The sequence below is a fragment of the Aphelocoma coerulescens genome, chromosome 12, assembly GCF_041296385.1.
Source record: "Aphelocoma coerulescens isolate FSJ_1873_10779 chromosome 12, UR_Acoe_1.0, whole genome shotgun sequence".
NCBI lineage: Eukaryota > Metazoa > Chordata > Aves > Passeriformes > Corvidae > Aphelocoma > Aphelocoma coerulescens.
Genome location: NC_091026.1, coordinates 20,778,163 through 20,797,599, shown reverse-complemented (window position 1 = coordinate 20,797,599; position 19,437 = coordinate 20,778,163). Strand labels below are relative to the sequence as shown.

General features: G+C 49.0%; 1 protein-coding gene across 7 annotated transcripts in view; it reads right to left on the bottom strand.

Annotated features, from left to right (window-relative positions):
* The window catches only part of GRM7 (glutamate metabotropic receptor 7), a 209,114-nt gene that overhangs the window by 87,335 nt on the left and 102,342 nt on the right, over positions 1-19,437 (bottom strand). For all 7 annotated transcript variants that reach the window (XM_069027635.1, XM_069027636.1, XM_069027637.1 and 4 more), the window contains exons 3-4: positions 1,274-1,415; positions 144-298 (exon numbers count right to left, since the gene is read on the bottom strand). In XM_069027635.1, the coding sequence (XP_068883736.1) occupies positions 144-298; positions 1,274-1,415 (297 nt within the window). The remainder of the gene's footprint in view (positions 1-143; positions 299-1,273; positions 1,416-19,437) is intronic.

Sequence of the window (19,437 nt, the reverse complement as noted above, 5' to 3'; positions counted from 1 at the left end):
CGAGTTTCCACCTGAGGAACATGGACATTCAGGGGAAAATCAGGAGATGGAGATGTATTCCATGGCCTTGACCCTGTGTGTGTGCTCGCATTGATCCCCACACACTCAGCAGGAGCAGGAGGAGGGGCAGGACAGGCTCTTACCCTCGATGGTGGCTCTCTTGGGCAGGATGGTGATGGCTCCCTCGGCCACGTCCTCCTGCTGCAGCAGCGGGCTCACCTTGGAGCCCCACGTGTCCGAGCCCACCCACAGGAAATGCCCCACCTGATCCGCCCTCTTGGCAGCCGCCAGGATTTGCCTGTGGAAAGGAACATTTGATTTGCAACATGATTTTATTTAAATGTGGAGTTGCTTCAGAAAATGGTGTGTGGCAGTGGCACAGAAGGGCTGGGCTCGATGAGCTCAGAGGTCTTTTCCAAGCTGACTGACTCTGTGAGGAACAGGAACAGCACATTCCTGAACCCAGCAGAGCTCAGGGGCTTGGGACACTCTGCAGCACCAGGGCTCTGAGCAGCCTGGGCCAGGGAAGGATGGAACTGGATGATCTTCAAAGGTCCTTCCAAGCCCAAACCACCCCATGATCCATGCAGCACCAATGGGACTTCTCTTTAAATTCGCCCTATACCCTGACTGAGTTTCTGATTCCACTAAAACTTAAGAGTTTTTCCACTGACTTTACTGAAATTTTTTCCTAAATTCTTTTTGTCTCATTTTGTGGGACCAAGCCTCTCAGCAACTGATGATTCCATCACAATTTAAAGCTAATTTCAGATTCTGGACCCAGAATACGCAAGTGAGTAATGAAATAGAAAATATTCTTTGTGTTATTTTTTAAGCCCATTCCATGTGGTTTAACCTTGAGCATCCAAGTCACTTTATCACCATTAACTTTCATTTGCCATAAAACAGACTCTGAATTAATGAATTACACAAAGCAGAAAGAGCCTGGAGAGGGGAGTGTGTTCTTAATTCCTCTGAGGGGAAGGGTCAGCTCTGCCATCCAACACGAGCAACCTCATGACAGGAAAAGCTCCCAGATCCTGGCCCCCATTCCTGTCCCTCCAGCATGGTCTGGGCACCCCATGAGCCAGAGCAGCAGCAGCCTCGTGCCTGGTGCTTCCCCCACATTCCCAACTCCACATCCCCCCATTGGCTCCCACCAACAGACCTGTCCCTCCCTCCCTCCCTCCCCCCGAGCTCTGTTTGCTCTCCCTCCCCTGCAGAGCCCCAGGGGATGGGTGCCCCAGGGGATGGGTGCCCCAGCCACCCTTACTTGATGTCCTCGTCGTTGGCGAAGATGACGATGGCCCTGGCGTTGGGGGTCTCCAGCAGCTGCCGGATGATTTTATCGAAGTCGATGCTCTTGTCCTTGCGGTCCTGGGGGATCTTCAGGGACTGGGCGATGCAGAGCCCACCTGTGCCAGAGAAAAGGACAAAGGGACCTTCAGAGGAGGAAAGGAAGCTTCAGGGGAGAGCATGGGACAGGCAGTGGGGAGTGCACAGCCCACAGGGGAGCCTGGCAGGGGAGGAACTCTCCCATGGGATCACGGCCCTTCCAGGCACTCCATGGCCAGCTTCCAGAGGGATCCACGCAATTCCTTCTCTGATACCTACAGCCTGCATGGCTGGGGAGGGTCAGGGATTACACAGGCTGTGCCCAACCCACGGGAGAAGAGCAAAATAAGCAAAGACATGGGCAGTGGAAGGATGAAAAGGAGAGGAATTAAAGAAGGAAACAACAGCAACCCGAACAAGCTTAAACTGATGAATAAACCCCCAAAACAACAGGCTGAGAGGCAAAAGGTGCTGACAGTGTATTGGGCAGGTTTTATCTCCGTGAAGGGCTGAGATTCTTTTTGATTTTGCAACTTGAGGGCTCCTGGGGGGAAATGCTTTCACTGGAATGACTTATCTTTGCCAAAGTTGAGATATTGGCAAAACCCACATTGTGCAAGAAAATCCTTACTCATTCAAGTGCCCACCACCAAACAGGATGGAGAGACTCAAATACTGAAGCCTCAAGATAAAGTAGGTGTGTGAATGGGACTTCACAGAAACACCCAGGGAACACAGCAAAGAGCATCAGCACAGCCCCAGACACCTACGGCTAGACCAACAAATGCCCACTTTTAGCACAGCTCCCATACTACAGTTGTTTAGTTTGTTTTAGAAAAAATAAAATAAAAAAAAAATCCCATCTCCACTGACATTCTGGTTGTTGCTGGCAGATGAAAACACAACTTTTGCCTTAATTATTTTGTTTCTCAGTAGTAAACACTTTCATCTTTTGCGGCATCTTTGATACCAACCTCCTTACCATAGTGCACAGTGTGTTAATTAACAACATATCAGAGCTCTTAATAAAAACCAGCAGTGGGGATGAGTTAATTAAAAGGCAGAGATTCACAGATAGACTTTAAAACCCAGATTTAGAAGTCCTGGTAATTGAAGCACCTGAGGAGGTGCTGGTGGGTGAAGAACCTGGAGGAGGAGGTGGCTCAACTCCGGAGCATCCTCCCCATCCCAGGGCAAAGCAGCCACGGCAGCACCCGGAGAGAACCACGGGACAGCCAGGAAAACCAAACTCCTGCTTGGAAATGGGGAAATCTGGCTCTTGTGCACATCCCTGAGCTCCTCACAAGGCACGTCAGGCTCATTTTCCCTGATTTTTGTCAGGGACAAGCTGAGCTGCAGCAGCTGCCTGAAGGCAAGGGAGCTCTGCTGGACCGGCTGCTCCAAACACTCAGAGGGAAAACGATTGTTTCAGTGGGAAGAAATAAAACAGTGAAAAGGAAAGGCTGGGAAAGAATAAAGGAGAATAATAACCCCCAAGTTTTTCTCTGACTCACATAAAACATTCATTTTGGTTCGCAATTATCACAACCTGGGCTTTCTGCAGCCTTTTTTTCCCTTTAAAAGCAAACAATACTGAGTTTTTAAAATAAACTTCATTTTAAATGAAGATCGAAAGTCTCACTGCCAGTGAGTTCAAAAATCTGAACAGTTTTAAATGCTCTTTCTATTTTCCCTAGTCAAAATTATATGGAATGAACCCAAACCCACAAGCAGTGCTCTCCAGCTTTCCTAAAGCATCCCACTTGGCAGGAATTCCAGCTGGTTAAAAGCACAACCCCCAGCCAGCCCTGGTCCTGAGCATCCTGAGCGTTGTCCCTGCCCACGGCAGCGGTGGCACTGGATGGGTCCCTCCCAACCCAACCCAACCCCTTCTATCAGCCTGTGATTCTGATGAACAAGCAGCCCTGGTGTGCAGAGAGGCAGAAACAACAGGGTCTCTCACCCACACCCAGGACAGTGATATCTCTGCAGATAAGAGTCCACCTACATTAAAGAATCTGTGAATCCAGAGGGGAAAAGAACAACCCTCCCAACCAGGTGACATGCTGTTGTTGCAAAACTATAATTTAAAAAAAAAAAATTATTTCCTATTAAGTAAATGTGACCAACAGGAAGGAAGTGCTTGGAAAAGGGGCTGGAATGGCTGGAAGGCTGCTGGCTCTGCAGGCACCCTGCAGCAATGACATCCATTGTGTGGGTCACTCACCCACGGCCTGCATGGAGAAGCCAAAGCTCCCATTGTTGTGGTTGATGGTCACAGCTGAACAGAGCAGCCTAGGACAGAGCCACAGCTGTGGCCAGGCTTCCACAGCCAGCAAAAACCCTCTAATGCAGCATATGCTGCCAAAGCTGCGGTTTCCAGGAGCTTTTGAAAGGAAAGAGGAGCCAGGGTGGGGAAAGGAAACAGTCTGGAATTTGAGAGGGCTGTCTCAGACCCTGTTTGTGACAGTTTTCCACTCCCTTTGGGAGGTCAGCTCCTGCTTTCCCTGCTGTCCAGTGGGGAGGGTGAAAACCGGAGCTCTGTTTTAAGCTGCCCACCTGGGAAGGGTGGCCTGGGCAGACACCAGGGGCTCAGCCCCTCGGGATGGGGAGCTGCTCTCAATCCAGGGAGTGGGAGAGCTTTCCCAAAGGGAGCAGATGACCTGGTACCCTGCTAGCCTTGGCACTGCCTCTGGTCAAAGGAATTATGGATAAATGGATAGGAGGAATGGATATTACTATGGATAAATGGCAAACATCAGAGTACACTTTGTCACCCCTCGGCAAGCAGAGTGCCCAGGGAACTGGGAGTTTGTTTTCCAAAAGGCACAATGGAGTAAGCTCAGCTTTCATATCCTCACCCCACATCCCATTACAACAGGAAACATGTGCACAGTTATTGAAACTGTCAGGTTAATTCACAGCACTTCGGAGGGAAAAACCTCCGAGGGAATTAAGTGGTAAAAACACGAAAGCTGCAAATTCGGGATCCTGTCACAGGATTCCTGCAGTAATTCATTACCCCTGGTGGCCTGGAGAAGTGACAAATGCTCTGAGCAGCACAAAGTGCCCTGGCAGTGGATGACATGTCCAGAGAAGCTGGGGCTGCCCCTGGATCCCTGGCAGTGTCCAAGGCCAGGCTGGACAGGGCTTGGAGCAGCCTGGGACAGTGGAAGGTGTCCCTGCCCATGGCAGGAAGTGTGGAACAAAAAGATCCTTAAGGCGCCTCCCAACCCAAACCATCATAGGATTTTATGACCCCATGAATTTGCGATCCCACACCATGAAATAACCAACATGCTCACGTTGCTGGGATGAAGGGTCGACACACAGAGCCCATCCACCCACTGTGGAGTGAGATCCAACAGCACAAGCCCTCTGAAGGATGAGCACGAGAGGATTTTTGCCCTGGGGATCCCAGTCCTGTGTCAGAGCTGTGGATGGAGGTCAGGCCCCATCGCAGGACGCTCCAGCACCCGCAGCCGGGGGCAGGCACTGAACCAGCAGGGTGGGCACACAGGAGCTGGGGACACAACAGAGCCTGAACAATCCCCTGGCTGCTCCTGTCACCCCTGGCAGCCCTGGAGCCGTGCCTGTGACAGGCAGAGCCCTGGGGAATTCTCACAACTGGAGCAGCCACCGTTAAATTGGCCGGGGCACTGAACACCCAACGCCGGTGTTCAAGGTGATGCACGGATCTGGGAATCAAAGTGCTGCTCCAGTAGCCATGGATACCCCTGATTATGTGCTATTTGGATTCTGCTACAACACTAAGTACATTTTTCTGCTTCCCTGAAATTCTCCAGGAGCTATTTTTCTTATCACCACTTAATTGGATTATCAGGTAGCGAAAGAGACAATCTAACACTTTTTCAGCTGATTTATCTGCAGAGATCCTCTTTTGGGGGGAATCACTTTTAGCAACACTGAAAACATCATGTCACGAAGTTATGTTGGTGCTGATGATTATTAAAAGGAACTCTCAATTAATTTGATTAACACGTTCCTTTAAAATTAGCAGCTGCCAAGAGCTGCCTCCTGGATGTTTATCAGAGTTATGGGAACAACAGACAAAGCCCCTGGCACAGCTCAGCTGCTCCTCCACTGGCAGAGATTCCAAGAGCTTCCTCCCTGCACACCAGCACAAAAAACACCCCAAAATGAAGCTTTTAAGGATGGTTTATTGGGAAGGGTGAGAAAAGCTCAGGTTAAGTACAGATGGTACCTAGACTTTGTAATGCAAACAATAAAAATAAAAAGTCTCCAAGTGCAGGAGAGCTCTGATCCCTCAGGAAGAACTGCTGTGGCCCCATGATGCTCCAACAAGCAGGATCCCCCATCCCACACGGGGAAATAAATCAGTCAAACACTTTAACTGAAGTTTGGGGGAGCCAAAGGAGAGGAATTAACTGGGGAAGAAACCAAATAGACCTCAATGGCACACAGTAGGTTTTTTCATTTCATTGCACATTTTCCACATCACTGCTGGGTTCTGGCATTTCCTGCCATACCCTGCTGCACTGGATCTGGCTGCTATACCTCCTGTATTCTGAACAAGAAAAGCCAAGAAAGCAGTGGCAGTATCACTGAAGACTGAGTTTAAAGAAGTCAGGATTCCCCCCATGTGAAAACCTGGATAGCACAACTGAGGAGATTTCCCTGATAAAGCAGAATCACATCCTGAAGAACCAGACTGACAAAAGATCATTTTATGGTTCTCAAATACAGCTGGGGCTGCCAGCTTGCACCAAACTCCTCAGCAGGGACAGAGTTGTTCAAACAACTGACACAAACCCACCAAATCCTCAAAGCCCAGAGGCTGGAAATCGATCTGTGATTCCCACATGGCTCTGCAGCAGCAGCCACATCCCAGGGAGGAGTTTAGGCCCAAGCTTTGGTTTATGTTTAACTAAAAACCCTCAGTGTCCATGTTCTTGTGTGTTTCTCCACAAGAAACAATCAGATTTTCAGCAAGTTCATCAAGTGCAGGAAGATTTCCAGCCCCATTCCCAAAATTTCCAGTCCCATTCACAGTAAAACAAGTGAGCAAAGCAAATCCTGACCTGGAAGTCCTATTTTCCCTGTGCCATCATGGGACAAGGTGCCACCAGCGTGGAAGTTCACCAGGTGCTGGTCTGAGCCCACCAGAACACTCCCAACACAAGACCCCAGGGATTTATCCAAGAACTCCAGTTCCATCTCCCTGGAAAGGCTGGGATGCAGAGCCTGGAGATGCCCAGGGTGATCTGCCCCAGTCCCAGCTCTGCCCAAGGCACTCCAAAGGAATTTCAGTCTATGGAAATGAGCTGATGGATAGAAAAGCTCCTGCCATTCCATGCAGCAGAAATGGAAATAAATTGATTTATTCTGCCCCCCCAGTTAAACCAGATCAAGGCATATTCAGAGAGAGCTGGGTGGTTTCATTCTGCTGCACTCCACCCACAACACACAGGTCTGGGAAATGGAACATCCTGGGCATGGAGCTACCATACTGCAAGGGAAAAAATCAATGGAGAGGCCAAATCAGCACAGAATGTGCAGAATCCTTAAGAAAAAGGAACTTTGAGTTAAAAAAACCAGCCTGTAGTGAGATCCAGAAATGCCAGCTGGGCCCTTGTGTCCTAAATCAAAGTCCTAATGAGGCTCTGGATTGGATGGTTGTTCCTTTACTGGAACAATTAATATCCTACTCCCTAGGAATCCTCACTCCCCTGTTTGCCAAGAGCTACAAAGTCCTTGCTTATGGCAGTAAAAGAAGTTTACAACTGCCCTGATCTGCAGATGGGCTCGAATTTAAATTACATCTCCACAGTATGGTAATTCAATTGTAAAAATGGAAAGTGCACCAATAATAAAATTACATTAAAACTTGCAATGACAACAATTTATCCAAGGAAAAGGATCCCTGTGGATACCCAACAGCTTTAACTTAGAAACTTTCTACACATGAAGAAGCTACTGAATCACTTGGAAATTTTGTTTTCACTAATCTTGTTTATTGTTTCATTTTTTCGCATTAGCCCTCATCATAACCCAACAGCAGAACACCTAAACTAATATGGAAGACTAATATTTCTAGTATGTTATTCATTAATGCTTAATTCCACTGTGTCAGACCTTTGCTGCATATTTAATGACATTCCCGGTGTGTTTTATCACCTCAAAATTGTCCTTTATTATGGCAGTTAAACTCCAGTAACATACAAAAAATTAAGACTCTCCTTGGGAACACTAAATTAAATTATAAGAATGGTGTAAGACCATTTTGAAAGATGTAGGAAAGCTCTGTTTGTGAAACAGAAGAGAAGGAAAATGAGGATGTGCTGTAGGACCAAGAGCTGCCTGTGCCTGGGAATGATGAGTGAGAACAGGCTCAGCCCAGGCTTGGCTGGAGATGGGACTGGGAGTTATTGGCTTCCTAAAATCTGTTACAAAACGTGCATTGGGGCCACACAGTGCAACCATGTAGAAAAAAGCAATATAAAATAGAACTTCTGCTTCTGCTTCAAACATTTAAATGACTTTTGTTGTTACAGCTCCATGCCAGGAGCGCTGCCATGACCTGGCCTGGAGCAGAGCCCTGCAAAGGGGAAACCCCTGCTCAGAAGGGCTCTGAGATCCACCTAACAATGAAATGTTACCCCCTGGAAAGGAGATTGGATTGCAGGGAATCGAGAAGAAAACCCCTAAATTGATAAACCATTCCCTGTTTTCTTTGAAAGACCCAGAGCAGGAAGCTCCTCAGCTGAACGACCTTATTCATGCTTTGAATCTCGTCATTCAGCTGTTTCTAACAGCACAGAGAAAGGAGAGACCTCAGATTCAGACACTTGGATTAAGGTGAAGGGTGGAACTGGGCACCTGTGGGATCCTGTGAGATCCTGATCCTGGGGGCACCTGCTGAGCCATGGGATGCACCACCCCAGGGGGGTAAAATGTTTCCTCTGATCTCAAACAGCACAAATCCCCACATAATGCAATGATAAAACAGAATCACAGAGTTGGCAAGGTTGGAGCAGACCTCCAAGACCCAGCTGGGAACCCAGCACAACCCCCGTGGGCCCCACTAAGCCTCAGCCCTGTCCTTGCAGAGCCGGCTCTGAGCCTGAGCGCAGCTCTACAGCATCCTGAGCAAAAATAGCCCAGGCAGAGTCCTCCCAAGCAGTGTCAGAACACTCCCTGAGACACATTTGCTTCGGAACAGCCGTGGGCGGTGCGAGCTCCGGCTGGGGGAGAGACAGAAACAAAGCACCCAAAATACGCTGGTTACAGCAAACCTCCCGCCCAGCCATGGCACCAGCAGGACTGGGCTCCAACACAACACCAGCTGAGCGAGCCAGGCCTCTAGCTGCTGCAGAAATCCTCAAAGGTGGCAATGAACTGGAATTCCAGAGGAGAAGCACGGGAGGCAGCCCCTGCTGATGCCCTTGGAACACCCTGGAGGAGCCCCTGCCCAGCCTGGCACCGAGGGGACAAACACCCTTCCTGGAGCACCACCAGTGGCACCCGATGTCCCAACCCCAGGAGTGAGAACCCCGCAGAGGCTGGTCCTGAAATGACATGGGACCGATGTGAAACAGGTTGGATTCCAGGGAATCAACAAAGAAAGAGACAAACTGGGAAAACATTCCCTGTTTTTCTGTAAATAAGTGCAATGATTAAGGCAGAATCACAGAACTGGTGGAAAATATCTTTAAAGTCATCGAGTCCAACCATTTGCCAGCCTTGCCAAGGCCACCACTGCCCCATGTCCCCAAGTGCCACATCCACACAGCTTTTAAAGCCCTCCAGGGATGGGGACTCCACCCCTGCCCTGGGCAGCTGTGCCAGGGCTGGACAGCCCTTGCCATGGAGAAATTCCTGCTGATGTTCCACCTGACCCACTCTGGCCCAGTCTGAGGCCATTCCCTCTCCTCCTGTCCCTGTTCCCTGGGAGCAGAGCCCGACCCCCCCGGCTGCCCCCTCCTGTCAGGGACTTGTGCAGAGCCACAAGGTCCCCCCGGAGCCTCCTCTGCTCCAGGCTGAGCCCCTTTCCCAGCTCCCTCAGCCACTCCTGGGGCTCCAGTCCCTTCCCAGCTCCGTTCCCTGCCCTGGACTCGCTCCAGGCACCCTCAGTCCGCGCTGAGTCTCTCCAGCTGTGGCTCACAGCAGCCCCATCCCCTCCATGGAGCACTGTCGGTCACTACGTGTCACCTCCCAGCACGGCACCCCTGGGGGGCAGGGGCAGCCAGGCTCACCCCTCAGCTCCAGCCCTTGCTTCCCCAAGTGCCAGGCTGCTCCAGACAAGCCCTGGAGCTGCTCTGCCTCCTTGCAGGAAGCAATTTCCTGCCTCCCCCGCACACGGACCCCGAGCCGGGTCTGTTGGTGGCAGCTGCCTCCTGGAGCTCCACTCTGTAATTTAGGGAGCTGCTCCGTGCTGGGCTGTTCCTGCAGGGATATTTCCCCCCCCCCAGCAATAACGATGCCACCTCTGGATAATGAATCATTATAAACTGCAAGCACGAAATGATCTCTAATGATGAAGCTTTTCTAACTCGGGTTTGGAGTGTTCCCATGTTCCTAATCCGTTTTTTCTCAGAGCAGTAACACGGCATTTCAGCCTGTTCCCAGAAAATGGCATTGCTCTGGCTGTTATGTGTCTGTTAGGGCAAGCAAAGACTTGTCACTTCTTCAAAGAGTGACAAATCCAGAGAGCAGCAAGGACACCATGAGACATCCCAGTGGGAAGGGAGGGAGGAGAAGCAATCTTTGATATATAATTTTGGAAGGAAACATGTTTCCTGGTTTTTCCACCCAAGAAGACACCAGCATTTACAGTATGACAAAATTCTTTCATGAGCCCAGTGCTAGGCTTACAAAAGCTCTGCAATAGATCAGGGACATGGAACAAAGCCCACAAAGTAAGGGTCAAAATAGGGTTGAAGAGCTGAACCCCAGAGTAAACTTCTATAACCAGACACACACCGGTCCCCATCCCTCCGAGTGGTGCCTGGGTCAGATCTGCAGGTGCCAGCTGGGATGACTGAGATACCAAACCAGTTTGTTAGGTACCACCTGGGTCTCAGATCAGTCCTCCCTTGCTGCAGCACATTTTCCCTCCAGATTCACACCCAAGGTCGTTGCTGGGAGCTCATACAGTGACCACTGTTCTTCTGGGACTCGAAATGGGCACATTCAGCAAAGCTGGAAATTACAGAAATAGGTTCTGTCCCCAGCCCTTGGACAATAAAACGGAAAATAGAAACAGAACTCTATAATTCCTTGGTCTTTTCTTGTCGTTCTCATAATCCCCATCTCCTTCACACTGGAGTAATGTTCTTAATGTACTCGACTGAGCCTTAATGACCCTCTCTCAGATGAGTACTAAAAATGCAATATAGTTCAATAAAACCACTCCTGCAGCCCGGCAAAGCCCACCCCCTGCACTGCCTGGGCATGAGCCACTGGATTTAATGGAGCTCTGCCACAGGAGGCTGTAAAAGTCACAGGAGTTAGGAGCAAGGCCTGGGAAGGCAGTCCAGGATTCACCCCAGCAGTGCCTTATCTCATGGAAAATGACCACGGCAGATCCCAGTCAGACACCAACACTCAGCTGGGGACTCTGGGGACAGGGACTGAGAGAAGGACCTCAGCCAGGGGACACTCAGTCACACCCCAGGCCAGGCTGGACAGGGCTTGCAGCAGCCTGGGCCAGTGCAAGTGTTCTTGGCCAGAGCAGGAGTGGAACTGGACGGGCTTTAAGGTCTCTTCCAGCCCCATTCCCGGGCCACGTGTGTTCACCTCTCCCAGGAACCCCAGAAAAGAGATGGAATATGGATATTCCTGGGTGATCTCGGCACAAAGCTCTTCACTGACTGCTTTCCAAAGAGCCTTTTCAATGAACAGCCCATTAAAGACAGAGTGATTCTCTTCATTTGATGCTGGACTTGAGAGACCTATGAAGTATTTGCCAATATTCAGGGTGCCCAAAGTGTTTCACTGAATGGAGACTGCTGCAGGAGTCATCCCTCCAGGAAAGCCCACACTGCCCTAAAAGCTTCCAAAAACATCCTCAACCTTTAAAGCCTCCATTTTCCCTGATGCTGCAGTCCTGAGTTTATGAACTGGCATTCAGACTGTGACAGTGTAGGAGAAGCTGCACTGTGCTACACCAAGAATAAACCCAAGGAAATTCACTTTACAGCAAGAACTTTGGAGAGTCAAAATATTAATGCATCATAAATGAGGTCACAGCCTCCAATCAATCAATCAATCAATCAATCAATATTTAAACAATTTTTATGCCATGAAGAAGTTTTATCACTACTTTTTTGCAGAATCTTGACAGGGAAAGGCAGCACCAGGAAATCTGGGGTTCAGAAGACCAAAGAGAGATGCCAAAAAAAGGATAAGGAAGAATTAATATGCTGGATGTGCCTCTTTCCCTTACTGTGGGGCACTCCTCATCTTAGTCTACGCTTAATTAAATTTCCTTGTATTATCTACAGATCAAATTACACATTGTCCCCCCTCCACCCCCTGACAGGCACCTGCAGCTGCCCCGCTGTGCAGCCATCATCCCACAGCATTCCTCATATCCCATGGGAACTGAGGAGACAAGGAGCTCCACTCCAGAGCTGCCAACCTCCATGTGTGACTGATGAAAATGCAGAGGAATTTCTGCCTGCTCTGTAAATCCCTGGGCTGCAGGATGGGGCTCCCCCACTGAAATCTCCCTGCCAGAGCTGCTCCGAGGGCCTCATCCCACCAGGATTGGCCTTGGAAGCTGCAGCTCTTTCAATCTGGAATGAGTGATAAGGGTCAACACATTTTCTCTTAAAAAGAGTCTGACTTGTATGGAGGAATTTAAATGACGTTCTGAGTATTACATAAATGAAAAGTAATTAAATCAATGTAACTTCTAAGAAAACAGATGTTAACTGTTATTTCACATAAGACATCCACTTCCTTTATCTTTAATTCATTTTGTGTTCGGAAAAGATGACCAAAGTTATCTTTACTTTGCAAAAACTAGGGCAATGTGAGTGGGGGAAATTAACACTTTGATTAACACTTTTAATATTTGAAATTAATTTCAAAGCTTGGTCTCAGTTTCCAAGGTTTGTATTAATCATTTCTCCCAATATTACAGCATATTGAAAGAACTTGATTAGGTTGATTCCAAAACAGTGAGTGAAGAGACAGCTCAACCACCACTGATTAAATTCCTCTCTGGCATTCCACATCTACCTACTCAGGGAACTTGCACTGCGGAGGAGCTGCTTTGTTACCACCTCTATTTTAACAGAAAATGTGGATTTTTCAATGTAAAATTCTCTTTCTCAGAGCTCACACAAAGAACAGTTCATTCCAGGGCTTGGATCTGGGGTTGTGACACCCACAGAGCTCTGGCAAACCACGGCTGGTTGGGAACTCTGTCAACTCACAGAATCATGGAATGGTTTAGGCTGGAAAAGCCCTCTAAGATCTGAATCCAACAATTCCCCCAGCACTGCCAAGGCCGCCACTGCCCCATGTCCCCAGGTGCCACATCCACATGGCTTTTAAAGCCCTCCAGGGATGGGGACTTCACTGCCACCCCCTCCAGTTCCTGACCACCCTTTCCACACAGAAATTGTTCCCAATATCCACCTTGAGCCTCCCCTGGCCCAGCCTGAGGCTGTTCCCTCTCTCCTGTCCCTGTTCCCTGCCAGCAGAGCCCGACCCCCCCCGGCTGCCCCCTCCTGTCAGGGACTTGTGCAGAGCCACAAGGTCCCCCCTGAGCCTCCTTTGCTCCAGGCTGAGCCCCTTTCCAGCTCCCTCAGCCACTCCTGGGGCTCCAGCCCCTTCCCAGCTCCGTTCCCTGCCCTGGACACATCCCTGTTTCACCCCACAGAGCCGTGTCCAGCACACTCCAGGCATGGAACAGACCCTGCATCCACAGGGGAACTCTCCTGAAAAACCACCTCTATTTACAAGTCATGAAGTTGACTTTTGCCCTTCCGGATGCCTCTCTCAGAGCAAAGCAATGTTCCCTGCATAAAAATAAAGGGTAGAAGAAGAATATCCACAAAATTCCAGCGAGTCTTGTTTAATCCAGTTGCTTTCATTTGTTCTGCAAACTTCGTATTTTGGGGAAATAAATGTTTTTAATTACGTTGACTGCACAGCTGCTGAGGCAAGAGCTGTCAAAGCCTTGGAGCAGTCCCTGCACATCCACCCCGATAGCTTCACTTTGTGGTGATAAAGCAATTTGTTGAGTCATGCTCTTCTCCCTCTTTCCCATCTTGATTCCCCAGACAGTGTCAGTTCTCCATTTGTTAATCCATATTTAATTTTTAAATCACAAAACATCGTGGCTTTAAAGATAAGCTTTTAAAGCGCCCTCCTACACAGTCTCTCTTGCCATCTTCTGGGATATTGCTGATAACAAGCAAGAATCAGAGGCTTCAAATATTAATGAAGGAGCTGCTACTGGAAACTGGGAAGTTCGAGGCCAGGTGATGATTGTGTGGAGATGGGATGTGAAGTGAAACCGGGGGAGAAACAAGGCTGAGGATAAAAGAGCACTGAAGGAAGGCAGCAGTAGGCCAGTGTCAGATCAGGATCTGGGAAAATGCCACTTCCCAAAGGCAGGGAGCAGGGAAGGAGCTCTCCCAGGTGGAGGCGAGAACCCCACGGCACAGGGGAAGGAAGGTCCCCGAATTCCTCCATTCTGGGAACACAGAAAATGCAAAAAGAACCTGCCAAGCTGTTGGTTTCTCTCCCCTGGAGAGTCCTTGGGACACACAATGGACAACACAAACCCTTCCAGCAGCAGCTGCTCCACCAAAACCCAGGCATTTATTAAAACCCCTGGAAAACACCACAGAGCCACTGAGCTGCTTGTTTGCAGTGCAGTGCTGCTGGGAGGGGCATTCCCAACCACCCCGAATCCAGGCTAGAAGCTGCTGTCCCCTGGAGCCCCAGGGCTGTCCCAAACCCCAGCAGGGGTTGTGTAGGGGAGGCACTGGGTGGCACTGGGGCCGCCCCACACCTGCACTGGTGCAGCAGCGTTTCCAGCACCCCTGCAATTCCCAAAGGACAGCACAGTCTGCCACGCATGGAGAATCCTGGTTTTCTGTGCTTTCAAAGATACGAAGCCATGGAGGAGCCCCGCTCCCTCTGAACGTCTCAGTAAAGATTTTAGATGTAAACTTGATTCCTGTTACACTGGGAAAAGAGTCCTATTAAATCTAAAGTTACCTTGAAGATAAATTTTAATTAGTACTATCCACAAAATGCTAAAATAATCTGACGGAGGAGGCGAATTCCAGCTGAAACAGCAGAACATGTAAATCCTCTGCCTGATTTACAGATCTTGGAAGCAAATTGGAGCAGTTCCCTCAGCCTTCCATGCAATATTTTTTATTTTTGTCTAGAAAAGTTACACTGCCAAGGAGACATCTCTTTTTTTGGTAGATCCTTGTTAATTACTAGCATGGAACATTCCTACTAATTGAGCAGCCAGCCAACACACCAACTTAGAGATGCACAGTTTGCTGCAATCTGAGTTACAGTGTGTGAAAACGAAGGGATTCTTCTTTAAAAAGAAATAAAAGCATTTCACCAATGGTTGAAAGAGAAATGGAAACACTTTTTACCTAGCAAAGTATGGAGTTCACTGTTCTGTGTTCCCCCTGCCACAGCTGAAGGCATCACTAACACCTAAAACAGAGCAGAGAGCTGCACTTGCACATTAAATGTCTAAAGGCAGGTGCAGAGATAGTGCAGGTCACATCATCTCCTCACAGAACGCATTCCAGAGCAAGCACAGAACTCCAGCCCAAGGAAAATCTCCTTTCCACACCAAATAAACAACCGTGGGGCAAACATTTACTGGGGAGAAGGGGAACAGAACCCTCGGGGCAGCTGGGGATGGGGTGCTCAGAGCTGAGTCTTCACAGATGTCAGGAGCTATTTTGGCACAAGCTGAAAGAGAAGATGCAGGAACAAAACCAAGGATGAATTCAGAAATGGGAGGAACAGAAGGAGAACATCTGTTCTAGCACAGCCCCAAATCCCACTGCCTGCAGGTCCCCAGCCAGCAGCAGCCACTGCTGAAATGTGCCTGGCCACAGCTGCCCTGAGCAAACCCCTCACACTGCTCTGCGGGCTCAACAAATTCCCTAAATCAGCTCTGCCTTCAGAATGGGTCTGAGATTCACTCATATAACCAGAGTTCCAAAGCAGGGGATGCAGTGTCTGCTTCAAAACAGCAGATTGATTCACTGATGCATTGGTTTTTCAAGCAGACACTCAGAACAGCTTGAAATTTCTACTAAAACTGGGTAGGGGAAGGAACTAAATTCGAGAGGAAAAACTAAACCAGAGAGGAAAAAATAACTAGAGAAAAAAATCTAAACCAGAGAGGAAAAATGAAACTAGATAGGAAAAACTAAACTAAGAGAGGAAAAAAGACAAACTGAGGGAGAGAGCGATGTCCAGGGGTACAAATGCACAAGCAAGACTTGCATGAGGCTGTAACTCTGCTCTGAAGTTGGCCAGGCAAAACCACATCCTGATCAATACTTTTTGAGACAGATTATATCTCATTAGGATCTCCTGCTTCATTTGCTGCTTTTTATACCATTCCTCCCAACAGCTCCCAAGTCCTTGGCAAACAAGAGCTGCCTTCCCTGAGAGTAATGCCCAAAGAATTCTCCCAGGATCAAGCTGGATGCAGCGTTGTGCTGCTGCACACTGCAGCAGAACGTGGCTCTCTCCATCCCCTTCGTGCTTTAAGGAGTCCTGGGCTCCCTGGGGCTGCCCAGGGCCCGGCTCTGCCCAGGGAGCAGCGACTGGGAAATGAAATTCCCAAACAACACCACCCAGAGCCATCCCCCTGTGCTCCCCTCACTGAGCTGCACCTGCACACAAAGGAGCCCTCACACAGAGCTCTCTGCTGCCTGCCCATTCTAAACAGCTCCAGAAAGCAGTTCCCGAGCTCCCTGTGATGGATGCCCAACAAAACCACCCCCGAACCCCGGAAATCTTCGGGAGGAGCCGCATGGAACCCCGGCCACCATTCTCCGTGCTCTCTGCTCCAACCCAGGAGGAGCTTCTGGAAGTGCTTCCAGGAACCACCTGCAGCTGGCTGCTGGGTGAAAGCAAAGCTGGGTGCACAAGGGAGAGCTCAGCGCTCACAAAGTCACTGCTGTTCCTGGGGAAATGCAAGGAAGGAAGGCTAGCTCATCCTTCCTGGGGTTGCACCCTGTTGTCAAGTCAGAACTCGCTGCTATGCAGTGTTTGCCACATTCCTGCACCCAGCAGGAATAATTTCCTTGGAAAAAAAATGTAAAAGCTTCTTTAAAAAATGATAAATTCATTAGAATAAGTAAAAAGTAAAATCCCCACCTACTGCAGCGCTCAGGCTCCAGACCAGCTCAGTGCCTGAGCAGGCCTGAATCACTTTCAGTTTATCATGAGATTGTCAAAGGTGAAAAGGTTGAACTCAGTGGCAGTAACTTCCAAGTTCTAGTGGCTGTATCTGGATTTTTGCCTGCCAGCTGGAATAGGAGCTAAAGTGAAATTACCCTCCTGCTAACAGCTGGAAACGACTCCCAGGAGTCAGCCCCGTGCTCCTGGAATGCTCTGATGGGTTAAATTCCCAGAGACTTTACTGCGGATGGCCACTTGTGCCTCCTTATTTCATGGGAGGATTTCATCTTGGCTGCAGTGTATTTTCTGCAGACAATTTTTCTCTCTGGATTTTTCCTCCTTTATTTGACAGAAACAAAACTCAGACCTAAATAGCAAAATACCCATAATTTTGTACTGAGATTCTCCAATCATCTTAAAAGTGGTGGTTGATGCAGCCAGTTCAAACTCTGTCTGGACAGAAGATGTGCTGGAAATATAATTCAGGGATCTCCTGTTTCCATGGTAAATTAGGATGAACAACATGAAATCAGGAGAGAGAAATCTGGAAAGAAACCCCATTATGGAGAAAGGAACAAGAAGTGCCCAGAATTAAGCTCATTAAGCTGTGGATGTGTGTAACAGTAATTAAATCTCTGCAGTGGGGCAGGGGGAGGGGATGATCCCATCCCTCTGTGGCACCTGGAGCTGGTGCTGACCCAGAGCAGAGGCTCCTGCTCCCTGGGGAGCTCAGGACACCAACTGTGCTCCTCATTATCTCCTTATAAATCACTGAATTACAGCCCAAAACTTCCTGATTCCTCAAACTCATCCTCAAGCCCAGCACTGGGGCCATCGCCTCGGGGTGGGAACTGAGATCACCGAGCAGCACCACATGGGAGATCATCTGCAGTATGGTTTGGTGGCATGGCAGTGCTCGGTTCAAGGCTGGACTTGAGGATCTTGAAGGTCTTCTCCCACCTTACTGATTCTATGGTTCCATACAAGCTCAATTTTCAAGAAGACACCTTCACATCAGCCAGCTCGTGGAGAAGTCTGTCTGACACAGAGAACATGAGAAGAAAACGTTCCTAATCAAGGCCATGATCAATCCCTTCGTCCCTTCACTTTTTCAGACAATTGTTGAGTTGCCTTGAAGGAAAATGTCTCCACTAGAGATAATTTGGGGAAGATTTCGGAGATTACAGGAATGCAGCTCTGGTCAGTGTTTGGAGCTGTGGTCAGCGGAGGCAGGTGAGGGTCACAGGCTGCTCCCTGAGGGGACGGTGCCAGGGCCACCTCCCAGCCCACAGAGGCTCTGTCACACACATCACCCTGCTCAGAGCATTTCCAGCTGGAAACTGCCAACATTCAGGCAGTCACTACATTCATTATAAATTTTATAATTACCAGTCACCCTACAAAGTCAGTTAGTTGGGGTTTGCATCCTGGGTGCCCTCCAGGAGTCACCTCGTGCCCTCAGCACCCGCAGGACTCCAGGCCCACCTCTGGCTCACAGAGCAGCAGTGTCAGCACTTGAGCTTTACAGCCCCAGCAGGCACATAAAAGGCTTACACCAATAAAAAGCTTACACCAATAAAAGGCTTACACCAATAAAAGGCTTACACAACTCCACAGGAACCTGGGGCTCGTTAGGAACCTCTCCCCAAAGTCCTGCTGCACAGTGATGACACAGGGTAAAACTTTTAAAAGTTCAAAATTAGGAGCCTGTAAATGAATGGTGTAGTCCTTGAGAGAGAGTTTCCGAGCTCTGCAGGCAGCAAGGACAACCAGGCCTGGAAAGGTAACACAGAGCCACACTTATGGCACACAGAACAGATGGCATTTCACAACCTGCCACTTGATGGAAGTTTTCATCCACTCCAAGAACTGTTTTTCCAAAATGCAAATAAAATGTAAGACACAATAATCAGGACAAAGGATGATGAGGCCACAGGCAGCTTTCAAATGTGGTAAATCCAAAGGGATTTAATCTGTTCATTAACACAAAAGCTGTTTATTGGGAATTTACTGTAGTTGTCCCAACACCACATTCCCCAAAAGGAAAAGAATCTGATCATGCCCCACAGAAATCAGGGTTTTCTGTTGCTTCATTAAAGATCTACATTCCTGCCTTCTGGAAGTGGTGCCTGATTGCAGCTGGAGCACCTGTCACATTGGAAAAAACCCCAAACAACAGCAAATCATCCAGAAGTGGTCTGAAATGACAAATATCAAGGAGGCTCTGGCTGTGACTCTCCAGAAGCCCAGACCTGGCGTTAGCAGGGAATGGGAACCAGCAGAAGCAGTTTGCTCCCCAGAAGGGCAGAGCTTTCCCTGACCACATTAAATACCCTTGGTATTTGCATTTGAAATTCAGTTCCAGACATGCATTATTCCTGTCTCCAAATCCACCTGAGGCAGCACCAGCTGAGAGCTCCCCAAAGCCCAAAGCCCAGCATTCCAAGGACAGGAGGGAGCAGAGTTTTCCTCTCCAGGAGCAGGCTCTGCAGGAAGCCCGGGGGCAGTGCGGGATGCCAGCACTCACGGGGTCCAGAACATGCCACAGTGAAAGCTCCAGGAATTTCTGACAATTCTCTTACTGTTTCAATCACATTCTTAGGTACTTTTCCTTCAAAGCAACTCCTTTCACCAGCACGTGTCTCATATGGAGATGAGCTGCTCCATCCTTTCCTGTGGAGCTGCCCTGCCCTCACCCCATCT